The following is a 15,843-nucleotide window of genomic DNA, read 5'->3' on the forward strand; positions in this document are numbered from 1 at the left end:
TCCCATCTGCAAGGATACCTGTGGGTGGTTATCACTCCTTTGTGTGAGGGCAGATCACTTGGCTTATTAAATATAAGCATGAGCACCTCCTCCCTTCCTGCCCAGGGAGACCTATTCAGTATGCATATGCGCCTGAGTATCCTGTGTTTGTGGTTGTCTGGGTGGAATGCACAAGTGGAGCTGTCAACCAGCACAGACCAGATGTGGATTGGAGACAGACTGTACGGCACAGATGGCAGTAAATGCAGAGAAATGCCCACTTTCTAAAAAGTGGCATGTCTAAAATAGTAATATTAAATCAAACTTTACCAGCAAGCAGGATTTTCTATTACCATTCTGGCAATACCAAACATGACAGGTCCACTCCTTCCAGATCAGAATCTAACATTTAAAAGTATGCGAGGGCAGTTCTAATGCTAGTCTATGAGAGAAGCAGGCCTCACAGTAGTGAAAAACGAATGTAAGTGTTTTTCACTACCAGGACATGTAAAACACATAGGTACATGCCCTGCCTTTTACCTACATAGCACACTGCCCCAGGGCCTACCTTAGGCGTGACTTATATGTAGAAAAAGGGGAGTTTAAGGCTTGGCACAAAACTTTAAATGCCAAGTCTAAGTGGCAGTGAAGCTGCACACATAGGCCTTGCAACAGCAAACCTGAGACATGGTTAAAGGGCTACTTATGTGGGTGTCACAATCAGTGCTGCAGGTCCACTAGTAGCTTTTAATTTACAGGCCCTAGGCACATATTTTGCACTTAACTAGTGTAGGAGGATGGCCTGGTTTGTAGTGAGTACCAAGGGGTACTTACACTTTGTACCAGGTCCAGTTATACCTTATTAGTGTAGAAGAGGTGTCTAGCAGCTTAGGCTGATAGAAAAGGGTAGCTTAGCAGAGCAGCTTAGGCTGAACTAGGAGACATGCAAAGCTCCTACTATACCACTGGTGTCATATGCACAATATCATAAGAAAACACAATACACAGATATACTAAAAATAAAAGTACTTTATTTTTATGACAATATGCCAAAAGTATCTCAGTGAGTACCCTCAGTATGAGGATAGCAAATATACACAAGATATATGTACACAGTACCAAAAATATGCAGTAATAGCAATAGAAAACAGTGCAAGCAATGTATAGTCACAATAGATTGCAATGGGAGCACATAGGTATAGGGGCAACACAACTCTAGAATATACTCTAGAAGTGGAATGCGAACCACGAATGGACCCCAAACCTATGTGAGCTTGTAGAGGGTCGCTGGGTCTGTAAGAAAACAGTGAGTGTTAGAAAAATAGCCCACCCCAAGACCCTGAAAAGTAGGTGTAAAGTGCACCTAAGTTCCCCAGAGAGCACAGAAGTCGTGAGGGGGGGGTTTCTGCAAGGAAGACCAACACCAGCAATGCAACAACAATGGATTTCCTGACGAGAGTACCTGTGGAACAAGGGGACCAAGTCCAAGAGTCACGATCAAGTTGGGAGTGAGAAGATGCACAGGGAATGCCAGCTGTGGGTGCAGAGAGGCTGCCATCGGATGATAGAAGCTGTGGTTTCTGCAAGAACAAAGAGGACTAGGAACTTCCCCTTTGGAGGATGGATGTCCCAAGTCGTGAAGAAGCTTTCAGAGGTGTTTCCGTGCAGAAAGACCGCAAACAAGCCTTGCTAGCTGCAAGGGTCGCGGTTAGGGTTTTTGGATGCTGCTGTGGCCCAGGAGGGACCAGGATGTCGCCGATTGCGTGAGGAGACAGAGGGGGTGCCCAGCAAAACAAGAAGCCCACTCAGAAGCAGGCAGCACCCGCAGAAGTGCTGGGACAGGCACTATGAAGAAGGGTGAACCGGAGCTCACCCGAAGTCACAACAGAAGGTCCCACGACGCCAGAGGACAACTCAGGAGGTCGTGCACTGCAGGTTAGAGTGTCGGGGACCCAGGCTTGGCTGTGCACAAAGGAAATCCTGGAAAAGTGCACAGGAGCCGGAGCAGTTGCAAATCACGCGGTACCCAGCAGTGCAGTCTGGCGTGGGGAGGCAAGGACTTACCTCCACCAAACTTGGACTGAAGAGTCACTGGACTGTGGGAGTCAATTGGACAGAGTTGCTGAGTTCCAGGGACCACGCTCGTTGTGCTGAGAGGGGACCCAGAGGACCGGTGATGCAGTCTTTTGGTACCTGCGGTTGCAGGGGGAAGATTCCGTCGACCCACAGGAGATTTCTTCGGAGCTTCTAGTGCAGAGAGGAGGCAGATTACCACCACAGCATGCACCACCAGGAAAACAGTCGAGAAGGCGGCAGGATCAGCGTTACAAGGTTGCAGTAGTCGTCTTTGCTACTTTGTTGTGGTTTTGCAGGCTTCCAGCGCAGTCAGCGGGCGATTCCTTGGCAGAAGGTGAAGAGAGAGATGCAGAGGAATTCTGATGAGCTCTTGCATTCGATATCTAAAGAATTCCCCAAAGCAGAGACCCTAAATAGCCAGAAAAGGAGGTTTGGCTACTTAGGAAGGAGGATAGGCTAGCAACACAGGTAAGAGCCTATCAGAAGGAGTCTCTGACGTCACCTGCTGGCCCTGGCCACTCAGAGCAGTCCAGTGTGCCAGCAGCACCTCTGTTTCCAAGATGGCAGAGGTCTGGAGCACACTGGAGGAGCTCTGGGCACCTCCCAGGGGAGGTGCAGGTCAGGGGAGTGGTCACTCCCCTTTCCTTTGTCCTGTTTCGCGCCTGAGCAGGGCTGGGGGATCCCTGAACCGGTGTAGACTGGCTTATGCAGAGATGGGCACCATCTGTGCCCATCAAACCATTTCCAGAGGCTGGGGGAGGCTACTCCTCCCCAGCCCTGACACCTTTTTCCAAAGGGAGAGGGTGTAACACCCTCTCTCTGAGGAAGTCCTTTGTTCTGCCTTCCTGGGCCAAGCCTGGCTGGACCCCAGGAGGGCAGAAACCTGTCTGAGGGGTTGGCAGCAGCTGCAGTGAAACCCCGGAAAAGGCAGTTTGGCAGTACCCGGGTCTGTGCTAGAGACCCGCGGGATCATGGGATTGTCTCGCCAATGCCAGGATGGCATTGGGGTGACAATTCCATGATCTTAGACATGTTACATGGCCATGTTCGGAGTTACCACTGTGAAGCTATACATAGGTAGTGACCTATGTATAGTGCACGCGTGTAATGGTGTCCCCGCACTCACAAAGTCTGGGGAATTTGCCCTGAACAATGTGGGGGCACCTTGGCTAGTGCCAGGGTGCCCACACACTAAGTAACTTAGCACCCAACCTTTACCAGGTAAAGGTTAGACATATAGGTGACTTATAAGTTACTTAAGTGCAGTGGTAAATGGCTGTGAAATAACGTGGACGTTATTTCACTCAGGCTGCAGTGGCAGGCCTGTGTAAGAATTGTCAGAGCTCCCTATGGGTGGCAAAAGAATTGCTGCACCCCATAGGGATCTCCTGGAACCCCAATACCCTGGGTACCTCAGTACCATATACTAGGGACTTATAAGGGTGTTCCAGTATGCCAATGTAAATTGGTGAAATTGGTCACTAGCCTGTTAGTGACAATTTGGAAAGAAATGAGAGAGCATAACCACTGAGGTTCTGGTTAGCAGAGCCTCAGTGAGACAGTTAGTCATCACACAGGTAACACATACAGGGCACACTTATGAGCACTGGGGCCCTGGCTGGCAGGGTCCCAGTGACACATAGAACTAAAACAACATATATACAGTGAAATATGGGGGTAACATGCCAGGCAAGATGGTACTTTCCTACACAACCCCCCCCCCAAACGAAGGACAATAAGACTAGCCATGACCTGATGAGTCTTCATTGTCTAAGTGGAAATATCTGGAGAGTCCATCTGCATTGGAGTGGGTACTCCCAGGTCTATGTTCCACTGTATAGTCCATTCCCTGTAGAGATATGGACCACCTCAACAACTTAGGATTTTCACCTTTCATTTGTTTTAGCCAAAGTAGAGGTTTGTGGTCTGTCTGAACAATGAAGTGAGTGCCAAACAGGTATGGCCTCAACTTCTTCAGTGCCCAGACCACAGCAAAGGCCTCCCTCTCTATGGCAGACCAACGCTTTTCTCTAGGGGTCAACCTCCTGCTGATAAAAGCAACAGGTTGATCCTGGCCCTCAGAATTAAGTTGTGATAAGACTGCCCCTACCCCTAATTCAGATGCATCAGTTTGGACAATGAATTTTTGGGAGTAACAGGGGCTTTTTAGGACAGGTGCAGAGCACATGGCCTGTTTCAGCTCCTCAAAAGCTTTCTGACAGCTAGCTGTCCATAATACCTTTTTAGGCATTTTCTTAGATGTGAGGTCATTAAGAGGGGCTGCTATGGAGCCATAGTTCTTTATGAACCTCCTGTAATATCCAGTGAGGCCTAAGAAGGCTCTCACCTGGGTCTGAGTTGTAGGGGGAACCCAATCTATAATAGTTTGGATTTTCCCCTGCAGTGGTGCAATCTGTTCTCCACCTACCAGGTGTCCCAGATAAACCACTTTCCCCTGCCCTATCTGGCACTTTGAAGCCTTGATAGTGAGGCCTGCCTTCTGCAGGGCCTCCAAAACTTTCCATCGGTGGACCAGGTGATCATCCCAGGTAGAGCTAAAGACAGCTATATCATCTAGATATGCTGCACTAAAAGCCTCCAACCCTTGCAGGACTGTATTCACCAACCTCTGAAAAGTGGCAGGTGCATTTTTCAACCCAAAAGGCATTACTGTGAATTGGTAGTGCCCTCCAATGGTTGAAAATGCAGTTTTTGCTTTAGCATCCTCTGATAACTTGATCTGCCAATACCCTGCAGTCAAATCAAAGGTGCTTAGATATTTGGCAGATGCCAGTGTATCTATGAGCTCATCTGCCCTGGGTATAGGGTGAGCATCAGTTTTAGTTACCTGGTTGAGACCTCTATAATCTACACAAAACCTCATTTCCTTCTTTCCATCTTTGGAATGAGGCTTTGGTACAAGTACCACAGGAGAGGCCCATGGACTTTCTGAGTGCTCAACCACTCCCAGTTCAAGCATTTTCTGAACTTCTTGTTTTATGCAGTCCCTGACATGGTCAGGCTGCCTATAGATCTTACTTTTGACAGGCAAGCTGTCTCCAGTATCTATAGTGTGCTCACACCAAGAAGTGGTGCCTGGCACAGTAGAAAAGAGTTCAGAAAACTGACCCAGGAGATTTATGCAGTGGTCTTTCTGCTCAGCAGGAATACAATCTGCTAAAACTACACCTTCCACTAGAGCATCTTGTTCTGTGGAAGAGAAGAGATCAGGGAGAGGGTCACTCTCTTCTTCCTGTCCTTCATCTGTTGCCATGAGCAGGGTGAGATCAGCCCTGTCATAGTAGGGTTTCAGGCGATTGACATGGAGCACCCTAAGGGGACTCCTGGCAGTGCCCAAGTCAACCAAGTAGGTAACTTCTCCCTTTTATTCAACAATAATGTGGGGACCACTCCATTTGTCTTGGAGTGCCCTTGGGGCCACAGACTCCAAGACCCACACTTTCTGCCCTGGTTGGTACTGAATCAGAACAGCCTTCTGGTCATGCCATTGCTTTTGGAGCTCTTGGCTGGCCTGAAGGTTTTTACTGGCCTTTTTCATATACTCAGCCATTCTGGATCTTAGGCCAAGTGCATAGTCCACTATGTCTTGCTTAGGAGCTTTTAAAGGTTGTTCCCAACCCTCCTTTACAAGTGTTAGAGGACCTCTTACAGGGTGTCCAAATAGGAGTTCAAAGGGGCTGAAGCCCACTCCTTTCTGGGGTCCCTCCCTGTAAGCAAAAAGGAGGCAAGGTAACAGGACATCCCCATCTCCTCCGGAGTTGTTCAGGGAGTCCCATTATCATTCCTTTGAGAGTTTTATTAAACCTCTCAACCAGTCCATTTGTTTGTGGATGATAGGGTGTGGTGAACTTGTATGTCACACCACATTCCTTCCACATGGCCTTTAAGTAAGCAGACATTAAATTGCTTCCCCTGTCGGATACCACCTCTTTTGGGAAGCCCACCCTGGAAAAGATTCCCAGGAGGGCCTTTGCCACTGCAGGTGCTGTAGTGTTCCTTAGAGGGATTGCTTCAGGATATCTGGTGGCATGGTCCACTACCACCAAGATAGACCTATTGCCTGAAGCAGTAGGAGGGTCAAGTGGCCAACTATGTCAACCCCTACCCTTTCAAAGGGAACCCCAACCACAGGCAGTGGGATAAGGGGTGCCTTTGGGGTGCCACCTGTTTTGCCACTGGCTTGACAGGTTTCACAGGACTTACAAAATTCCTTTGTGTCCTCTGACATTCTAGGCCAATGAAACAAGGGAACAAGCCTGTCCCATGTTTTCATTTGCCCTAAATGTCTAGCCAAGGGAATGTCGTGGGCTAGAGTTAGGAGGAACTCTCTGTATTGCAGTGGAATCACCAATCTCCTGGCTGCTCCAGGTTTTGGATCCCTTGCTTCAGTATACAAGAGGTTGTCCTCCCAGTAAACTCTGTGAGAGTCACTGACATCCCCATTTTGCTGTTTGACATCTTGCTGTCTTAGACCCTCTAGTGTGGAACAGGTCTGCTGTGCCACAATCAGCTCCTCCCTGGCAGGCCCCCCTCCACCCAAAAGCTCAGCAGTGTCTGCTTCCAGCTCCTCTGGTGTAGGTTCTGCACAGGGTGGAAATTCTTCTTCCTCAGAAGTTGAATTCACTGTAGAGGGAGGGATAGTAGGTAGTGTTTTACCTTTACTAACCCTAGCTTTAGGGAGCACTTGGTCCATTGTTCCAGGATCCAAGTCGCCCTGTCCTTTTGGCTTTTTGGCCTGAGCCCTTGTTAAAGCAAAAATATGCCCAGGAATGCCCAGCATTGCTGCATGAGCCTCCAACTCCACTTCTGCCCAAGCTGATGTCTCTAAATCATTCCCTAGTAGGCAGTCTACAGGTAAATCTGAGGCAACCACAACTTTCTTTGGACCAGTAACCCCCCCGCCCCCCCCAGTTGAGATTCACAACAGCCATGGGGTGGCTAAGAGTGTTGTTATGAGCATCAGTCACTTGGTACTGGTGACCAAGTAGGTGTTGTTCAGGGTGGACCAGTTTCTCTATTACCATGGTAACACTGGCACCTGTGTCCCTGTAGGCCTGAACCTCAACACCATTTATTAGGGGAAGTTGCTTGTACTTATCCATATTAAGGGGACAAGCAACCAAGGTGGCCAAATCAATGGCACCTTCAGAAACTAACACAGCCTCTGTGGTCTCCCTAACAAGACCAACCCCAACTAAATTACCAAAATTGAGCCCAGCTACTCCCTTGGTTTGGCTATTAGTAGGTTTGCTCCCACCACCACTGCTATTACTAGGGGCACTAGGTGTAGCAGTAGGGGTTGTAGTGGTGGGAGGCTTGGTGATTTTCTTTGGACAACTGGCATTAGTTGTCCAATGGCCTTTTACTTCACATAAATAGCACCATGGTTTCTTTACTTGATTAGAAGAGGATTTGGACCCACCACCCCCACCAGAGTGTTTTTGTGGGCCTGATGAAGACTCATTTTTAGATTTGTTCCCACCCTTGTCTGAAGACTTACCATCCTTCTTCTTGCCATCCTTGTCACCCCCTGTATGAACTTTTCTGTTCACTCTTGTTCTGACCCATTTGTCTGCCTTCTTTCCCAATTCTTGGGGAGAGGTCAGATCTGAGTCCACTAGATACTGGTGCAACAAATCAGACACACAATTATTAAGAATATGCTCTCTCAGGATTAAGTTATACAGGCTTTCATAGTCAGCAACTTTACTGCCATGTAACCACCCCTCCAAGGCCTTCAATGAATGGTCAACAAAGTCTACCCAGTCTTGTGAAGACTCCTTTTTGGTTTCTCTGAACTTGATCCTGTACTGTTCAGTGGTTAAGCCATAACCATCTAGGAGTGCATTCTTAATAACTGTAAAATTATTGGCATCACTTTCCTTCACAGTAAGGAGCCTATCCCTACCCTTTCCACTGAAAGATAGCCATAGGATAGCAGCCCACTGCCTTTGAGGGACCCCCTGTACAACACAGGCCCTCTCAAGTGCAGCAAACCACTTGTTAATGTCATCCCCCTCCTTATAAGGGGGAACTATCTTGTGCAGATTCCTAGAATCATGCTCTTTCACAGGATTACTATCTGTAATACTGCTGCTGCCACCATGGGGTCCTAACCCCAACCTCTGTCTTTCTTTTTCTAAGTCTAAAGATTCCCTGTCTAGAGCCAGCTGTTGCTGTTTAAGCTTCAGCCTGGACTCTTCCACTCTCAATCTATTGAGTTCCCTTTCTAACAATCTGTCATCAGGGTGGGTGTGTTGGGCATGCTTAGGGAGGGCCCGGAGCAGAAACCCCACCGCGGCCCTGAGCAAACAAAGCGCCAAAAATGGCGCGCAACGTCACAATAGAAAATAGGGGTACCGGAAGCCCCCCGCGAGCACCCCACCATTTCCGGCCAAGAACGCAAAACGGACGTTCTGGCGGAAACAGAAAGGGGAGACAGGAAATAAAACAACTAAACCAATGGGGGTGCAAGCATTTTTTGAATCGCGCACCCCCCCACCCCCATGGGCCCGAAGGGCAGAAATGGGGGATAAAAGGCTGCCCGGCTACAAGTACCCACAAAAGTTGCAGGAGACCGGGCAGCAGGAGAGAAGAAGACACCCACCCACCCACACCTAAACATCAGGCTCCCAGAGCGTCGCAGACTGGGAATAAGGACAACAGACGGTAGCAGTATACGGCGGAAAGGAGAGATAAACAAGAACTACAAAGGCCACACCCCACGCAGCGGGGTGGCAGGGCTACTTACCTTGGGATGCCTCACGGCAGGGTAAGGAAGCCAGCGGAGGTACTCGAAAACACGGCACTCGCAGCCCGGGTCCGCCAGAGAGCGGGACACAAGGACTAAACAAAGGTAGCGAGTTAAGCCTAAAGAAACGAGTACCTTCCTACTGGAAAAAAAGGAATAACGGCTAAAGACCAAACGGGAGATTGATTGAAAACAAAGGAACGACGGCATGTAACAAAGAAGTCATTGTTAAGCGGAAAGGCGAAGTGAGGTACGACACAAATGTACCAAGCTGAACCACAAACATGGCAATGTATCGCTCGCAACAACTTGACAGAATGATTTATGGCCCTCATAAAAGCAGGGCGGGCATGCTGTAAACTAACTGTTCAATAAACTGCGGCCAAAAGATTTCCAAACACATACCAACTCCAGTGTTATCATTTGCGGGTATGGGCCGTATGGAGGGGTTTAGACACAGAAGAATGGTGTGAATGAACAGAGGGAGGCCTGTCCCTAACAGTTGGCACTCTAACAACCTGGCCTGCAGGAGTGAAACTCCTACTGTGATGAGAACTCACATTAGTACCAGCCATGCTAGGTGGCCTGCTTAGGGGCAGGTTGGAAAGAATACCTTCTAACATTCTTGCTGGGGCTACCCCAGAGTCAGAATGTGAACCATCTGCTAATTTCTCACCTGATGTGCCACCTAAGGACTTATCATTTTCAATGAGCATATTAATCAACAATTCTCTAGAGGGATTCTTCCCTACCCCTAAACCTCTATCAATGCAGAGACTTCTTGCACCTTTCAAGCTAAGGTGGTCATAAGCAGTGCTGGCCAGATCAAGAGTTTGGCCTGTACCAGACATGATAGAAAAAGGTTTAAGGGACAGAAAAAGAAAGAAAAAGTTCCAGAACTTTTTAAGGAACAGAAAAAAAAACCTTTTCAACTTTTAGGAAACTTTTTGAAAGTTTAGAGGTACTTTTCAGCACTTAGCAATAGAGTAAGAGGAGAAAAGCAAAACATTTTGGTTAGGTGTACATACACTGAACTTGTTTTGTATATTTTTCTCTTATGAAAAGTACAAAATGACAAAGTGGTAAGTAGTTGCAAGTACTTATCCCACCGCTGCACAACCAATGTAGGAGGCTGGCCTGGTTTGTAGTGAGTACCAAGGGGTACTTACACTTTGTACCAGGTCCAGTTATCCCTTATTAGTGTAGAAGAGGTGTCTAGCAGCTTAGGCTGATAGAAAAGGGTAGCTTAGCAGAGCAGCTTAGGCTGAACTAGGAGACATGCAAAGCTCCTACTATACCACTGGTGTCATATGCACAATATCATAAGAAAACACAATACACAGATATACTAAAAATAAAGGTACTTTATTTTTATGACAATATGCCAAAAGTATCTCAGTGAGTACCCTCAGTATGAGGATAGCAAATATACACAAGATATATGTACACAATACCAAAAATATGCAGTAATAGCAATAGAAAACAGTGCAAGCAATGTATAGTCACAATAGATTGCAATGGGAGCACATAGGTATAGGGGCAACACAAACCATATACTCTAGAAGTGGAATGCGAACCACAAATGGACCCCAAACCTATGTGAGCTTGTAGAGGGTCGCTGGGACTGTAAGAAAACAGTGAGGGTTAGAACAATAGCCCACCCCAAGACCCTGAAAAGTAGGTGTAAAGTGCACCTAAGTTCCCCAGAGAGCACAGAAGTCGTGATAGGGGAATTCTGCAAGGAAGACCAACACCAGCAATGCAACAACAATGGATTTCCTGACGAGAGTACCTGTGGAACAAGGGGACCAAGTCCAAGAGTCATGATCAAGTCGGGAGTGGGCAGATGCCCAGGAAATGCCAGCTGTGGGTGCAGAGAAGCTGTCACCGGATGGTAGAAGCTGTGGATTCTGCAAGAACGAAGAGGACTAGGAACTTCCCCTTTGGAGGATGGATGTCCCACGTCGTGAAGAAGCTTGCAGAGGTGTTTCCGTGCAGAAAGACCGCAAACAAGCCTTGCTAGCTGCAAGGGTCGCGGTTAGGGTTTTTGGATGCTGCTGTGGCGCAGGAGGGACCAGGATGTCACCAATTGCGTGAGGAGACAGAAGGGGCACCCAGCAAGAGAAGGAGCCCACTCAGAAGCAGGCAGCACCCGCAGAAGTGCCAGAACAGGCACTACAAAGAAGAGTGAACTGGAGCTCACCCGAAGTCACAAAAGAAGGTCCCACGAAGCCGGAGGACAATTCAGGAGGTCGTGCACTGCAGGTTAGAGTGTCGGGGATCCAGGCTTGGCTGTGCACAAAGGAAATCCTGGAAGAGTGCACAGGAGCCGGAGCAGTTGCAAATCACGCGGTACCCAGCAGTGCAGTCTGGCGTGGGGAGGCAAGGACTTACCTCCACCAAACTTGGACTGAAGAGTCACTGGACTGTGGGAGTCACTTGGACAGAGTTGCTGAGTTCCAGGGACCACGCTCGTCATGCTGAGAGGGGACCCAGAGGACCGGTGATGCAGTCTTTTGGTGCCTGCGGTTGCAGGGGGAAGATTCCGTCGACCCACAGGAGATTTCTTCGGAGCTTCTAGTGCAGAGAGGAGGCAGACTACCCCCACAGCATGCACCACCAGGAAAACAGTTGAGAAGGCGGCAGGATCAGCGTTACAAGGTTGCAGTAGTCGTCTTTGCTACTTTGTTGTGGTTTTGCAGGCTTCCAGCGCAGTCAGCGGTCGATTCCTTGGCAGAAGGTGAAGAGAGAGATGCAGAGGAACTCTGATGAGCTCTTGCATTCGTTATCTAAAGAATTCCCCAAAGCAGAGACCCTAAATAGCCAGAAAAGGAGGTTTGGCTACTTAGGAAGGAGGATAGGCTAGCAACACAGGTAAGAGCCTATCAGAAGGAGTCTCTGACATCACCTGCTGGCCCTGGCCACTCAGAGCAGTCCAGTGTGCCAGCAGCACCTCTGTTTCCAAGATGGCAGAGGTCTGGAGCACACTGGAGGAGCTCTGGGCACCTCCCAGGGGAGGTGCAGGTCAGGGGAGTGGTCACTCCCCTTTCCTTTGTCCAGTTTCGCGCCAGAGCAGGGCTGGGGGATCCCTGAACCGGTGTATAACCACTGAGGTTCTGGTTAGCAGAACCTCAGTGAGACAGTTAGTCATCACACAGGTAACACATACAGGGCACACTTATGAGCACTGGGGCCCTGGCTGGCAGGGTCCCAGTGACACATACAACTAAAACAACATATATACAGTGAAATATGGGGGTAACATGACAGGCAAGATGGTACTTTCCTACAACTAGGGACTTACAGGTAAATTAAATATGTCAATTGGATAGGAACCAATGTTGCCATGTTTAGGGGAGAGAGCATATGCACTTTAGCACCGGACAGCAGTGGTAAAGTGTGCAGAGTCCTAAAACCAGCAAAAACACGGTCAGAAAAATGGAGGGTGGCAGAAAAAAGGTTGAGGGATGACCACCCTAAGGCTGTCATGTCTAGAAATGGCCCATCAGGATGGGATGTGAATGGCCCATCAGGCACACCTAAGCTCCTTTTGTGTGTGACTGTCTGGAGGGAATGCACAAGAGCCCAGCTGTCACCTAACCAGATGTGTATTTGGAGACAGGCAGAGGCACAGAATGGTTAAAGTAAGAAAATGCCAACTTTCTAAAAGTGGCATTTTCAGAACTGAAACTTCAAATACAACCTTACCACAAGTAATGATTTTAAATTGTGACTCCAGGGTCGCAATATCTATCTGGTCCCAATTGGAAATTACACTTATAAAATGTAATAAGGAAAACCCAATTTTAACCTGTGGGAGAGATAGGCCTTGCAGTAGTGAAAAACATATTTAAGAGTTTTTCAGTACCTGGGCATGTAAAACAAATGTATATATCCAACTTTTTAAATACACTGCACCCTGCACTTGGGGCTGTCCAGGGCCTACCTTATGGGCGACATGGCAGTTTAAAACTGCACACACAAGCTATTCAGTGGGCGGCCTTAGACATGTTTAAAGGGCTATTGAGGTGGGTGGCACAATCAGTTCAGTAAATTAAATATGCCAATTGTGGATAAACCAATGGTAACATGTTTAAGGGAAAGAGCACATGCACTTACACTTTAGCACTGGTCAGCAGTGGTAAGGTGCCCAGATTCCAACCGTCAGCAAAAAACAAAGTCAGCAAAACAGAAGGTTAGAAGGCATAAAAGTCAGGGAAAGCCATGCCAAAGATGCCAGGTCTAACCATGACCCTCATTTCTCACCCCTGGTATGTGAATATTAGGTGGGGGAGGGTGTGTGTGTGTGTGTGTGTGTATATTCAATTAAAAAAACAGAGGTGTAATGTTCAATAACAAGGTAAGATTTTAAACTCTAAAAACCATAGAAATTCACCAGTTATATATATATTTATCTCAAGTAACTATAACTCATGCCTTACGGTAAGGATAAGTAGCTGTTATTTTGGCATTCACTTTTTTCTTCCACTCTCTACAGTATCAGTAGGTTGACTTTGAGTGATGGTATTCCGCTCTTTCACGAGGAGCTCACCCATGCACAAAGTAGTCCTAAGTGCCTGGGGCTAATATGGGGCTAGTGTGCATTTTGAGAAAAAAAATACTTTTGGTTTTAACCATTTTTTAATGTCTGATGAAGGCCAGTCAGCTTTTCCAGCAGTGAAATACTGCAACAACCAGGTTAAAAGAAACCAAACACGAGCGAAGACAAAGGCTGGCTATCAACGCCTTGCCTATAGGCTTTTCTAATACTTCTTATGCCTTCTGATTAAAGAAAAAAACAGCTATTTCTATCCCGCATTAACTGGTGTGAGTATAATTAACTCCATTGCCCCCACGTTTGTTAAGTAACTCCACTTTTCATATGTTCGGGTATGTGCTTTTATCTCAATCATATAAACTGAAGAATTCGGAAGTTTGTATCCACCACAGCATCTCAATGCTGGATTTTAAGGATATTCACATGAGAACCATTTTAATGAATTTAACCTTAATGGGAATCTTTTATCCGGTCAGGTTTAATCCTGAAAATCTAGCGTGAGTGTGCCCCCATGGGACAACACTGGACATGTGTTACTAACAACAGATTTTTTTTTTCTTTGACCTAGAGAACATATGAAATGCCGAGTCATCCTTAAAGGTTTAGGGCTATAATTCGCCGCTATGCGCTATGCGCTATGCGCACATACCTCTGAAGAACGTTCATTAAACCTGAGCTGTGAGATATTAGATTAGATATGAAATGTAAAAAAAATATACTTAATAAAGGAAGATAATGCTTAAAGGAACGCCTACCCTGAAAAAGAACCACACGGCGGCATGTTATTAAAGGCAGAAAGATGACAATGTCGCCTACCAACTAGATCAAGTGTCATTGCTATACACATCTATTTATAACACCTATGTGATAGCCCATTATGTGGAACTCACCGTAAGGATTCGGAATGCTCTGAATTCTGATTTCAGGTCTCTTTTGATCTGTTGTTCAGTTGACACTTTCGAATATAGATTGCATCTGACAAGAGAAATTGCTAATCCACGGTTGCTCACCGCGTTCCTGAATTAATCGTTTCTTTCGAAATGTTCAAGTTAAGGTACATGTGGAACACAGAATTCAAATAATGAGGCACTCACCAGGAGACGTTCAAACCCACAGTACAGCTTCCTGCTTTTGTGAGGCAGCCTCTGAAATAAAGCAGAAAACACAGAAGTTTGAGAAAACGCCACTGTATGCAGAGCTATAGTAGGAAGAGTATTAGGTATTTTGTGTACCAAGACTAAATACTGGAAAATAATGGGATAAGTAGAGCCACGCAGTGCCTATCATGTACGTAATATAATAATTTAACACTCAGAATAAAAAAGCATGGCAAGCACTACAAATTTAGAACTGATGGTGTCCAAATTGTGAATCTCCTATCTAAATAATAAACACAGATATATAAGACTTTTCAGTCTACCTTCTTCACACATTGGTTAGTTGTAGAGGCATTCACATTCTGCTTCCACAGTATACAGTGTACGGCAATGTGCCAAACTACTTGAACTATTGGGTCTCTCCAATGCGGGAATGCACAATGTGAATATGTGCCAGAAAATTAGTCCCCTTCCACGCCAGGGACTGGGAGGCTGATGTGTCCTTTTTGCAATGCGTTCCTTTTCCTCCTCCTTTTTAGGGGCAATCGCAAAGCGCTCCGTTCCCTGTAGTAATCTCTCTTTGAGCTTCCAACCACAACCATGTCACGTCAGTCACTTTTATTGGTTTGTGGGCTTGCCTTTTAAAATCCGCTTGCTTTCATTTGTGAAAGGCATGCATACATCATGCATTTTCCAGTGTTTAGCTCACCTACACAGCACCGGTAAACTACTGAAAACATAGGAGGCTCAATGTTTTCAACATGGTTTCCAGACTACTTTATCTGTTTATTTTCCACGCAGTGCAATCGTGCTGGGGTTTACATAGCGCAATCGCGCTCAGTTTTTCCGTTTTAAATTTCAACACGATCGTGCTGCATTTTACATAGTGCGATTGTGCTGAGTTTTTTTCTTTTAATTTGTGTGGCAAGAAAAGACCAGTTAGGAGTTTACAATGCTAATAGCTCTAACTCGAGCAAATGCGAGACCCGTTGCATTGAAAATGCTTGTTTAATTTTGCGTGGACCTGGTAGTATCGAAGATACTGCTACTGGGCCCTTGCTGCTGCTTGCAGTGCACTGCATGTTACCTGGGCAGGTCTAGGTTTTCCTATTTTTAATTGAGCAAGCCACTTGCTCACTGACCAAAGCCAGGCCTATTGGATTTGCCAACCCTTGGCAGTCGAGAGCCATTACAGGAGTGCTAACCAATAGGGACTTTCAAGGGAGAGAAGAGGGATTTTATTCATAATGTAACCGTTGTTACAGCAACTGAGCATTTAAAAGTCATGTCTTCTAAAAAAAGGTCCGTGCATAGGGGAAACTAAATAGTAAATTTAAAGGCACTTTACTGCCACAGCAGTT

General features: G+C 46.7%; 1 protein-coding gene across 1 annotated transcript in view; it reads right to left on the reverse strand.

Annotated features, from left to right (window-relative positions):
• Window positions 1-15,843, reverse strand: part of RAPGEF3 (Rap guanine nucleotide exchange factor 3) — a 1,225,478-nt gene that overhangs the window by 180,110 nt on the left and 1,029,525 nt on the right. Inside the window, exon 23 of the mRNA XM_069231039.1 lies at window positions 14,480-14,530. Coding sequence (XP_069087140.1) covers window positions 14,480-14,530 — 51 coding nt within the window. The remainder of the gene's footprint in view (window positions 1-14,479; window positions 14,531-15,843) is intronic.

The sequence above is a fragment of the Pleurodeles waltl genome, chromosome 4_2, assembly GCF_031143425.1.
Source record: "Pleurodeles waltl isolate 20211129_DDA chromosome 4_2, aPleWal1.hap1.20221129, whole genome shotgun sequence".
Taxonomy (NCBI): Eukaryota; Metazoa; Chordata; class Amphibia; order Caudata; family Salamandridae; genus Pleurodeles; species Pleurodeles waltl.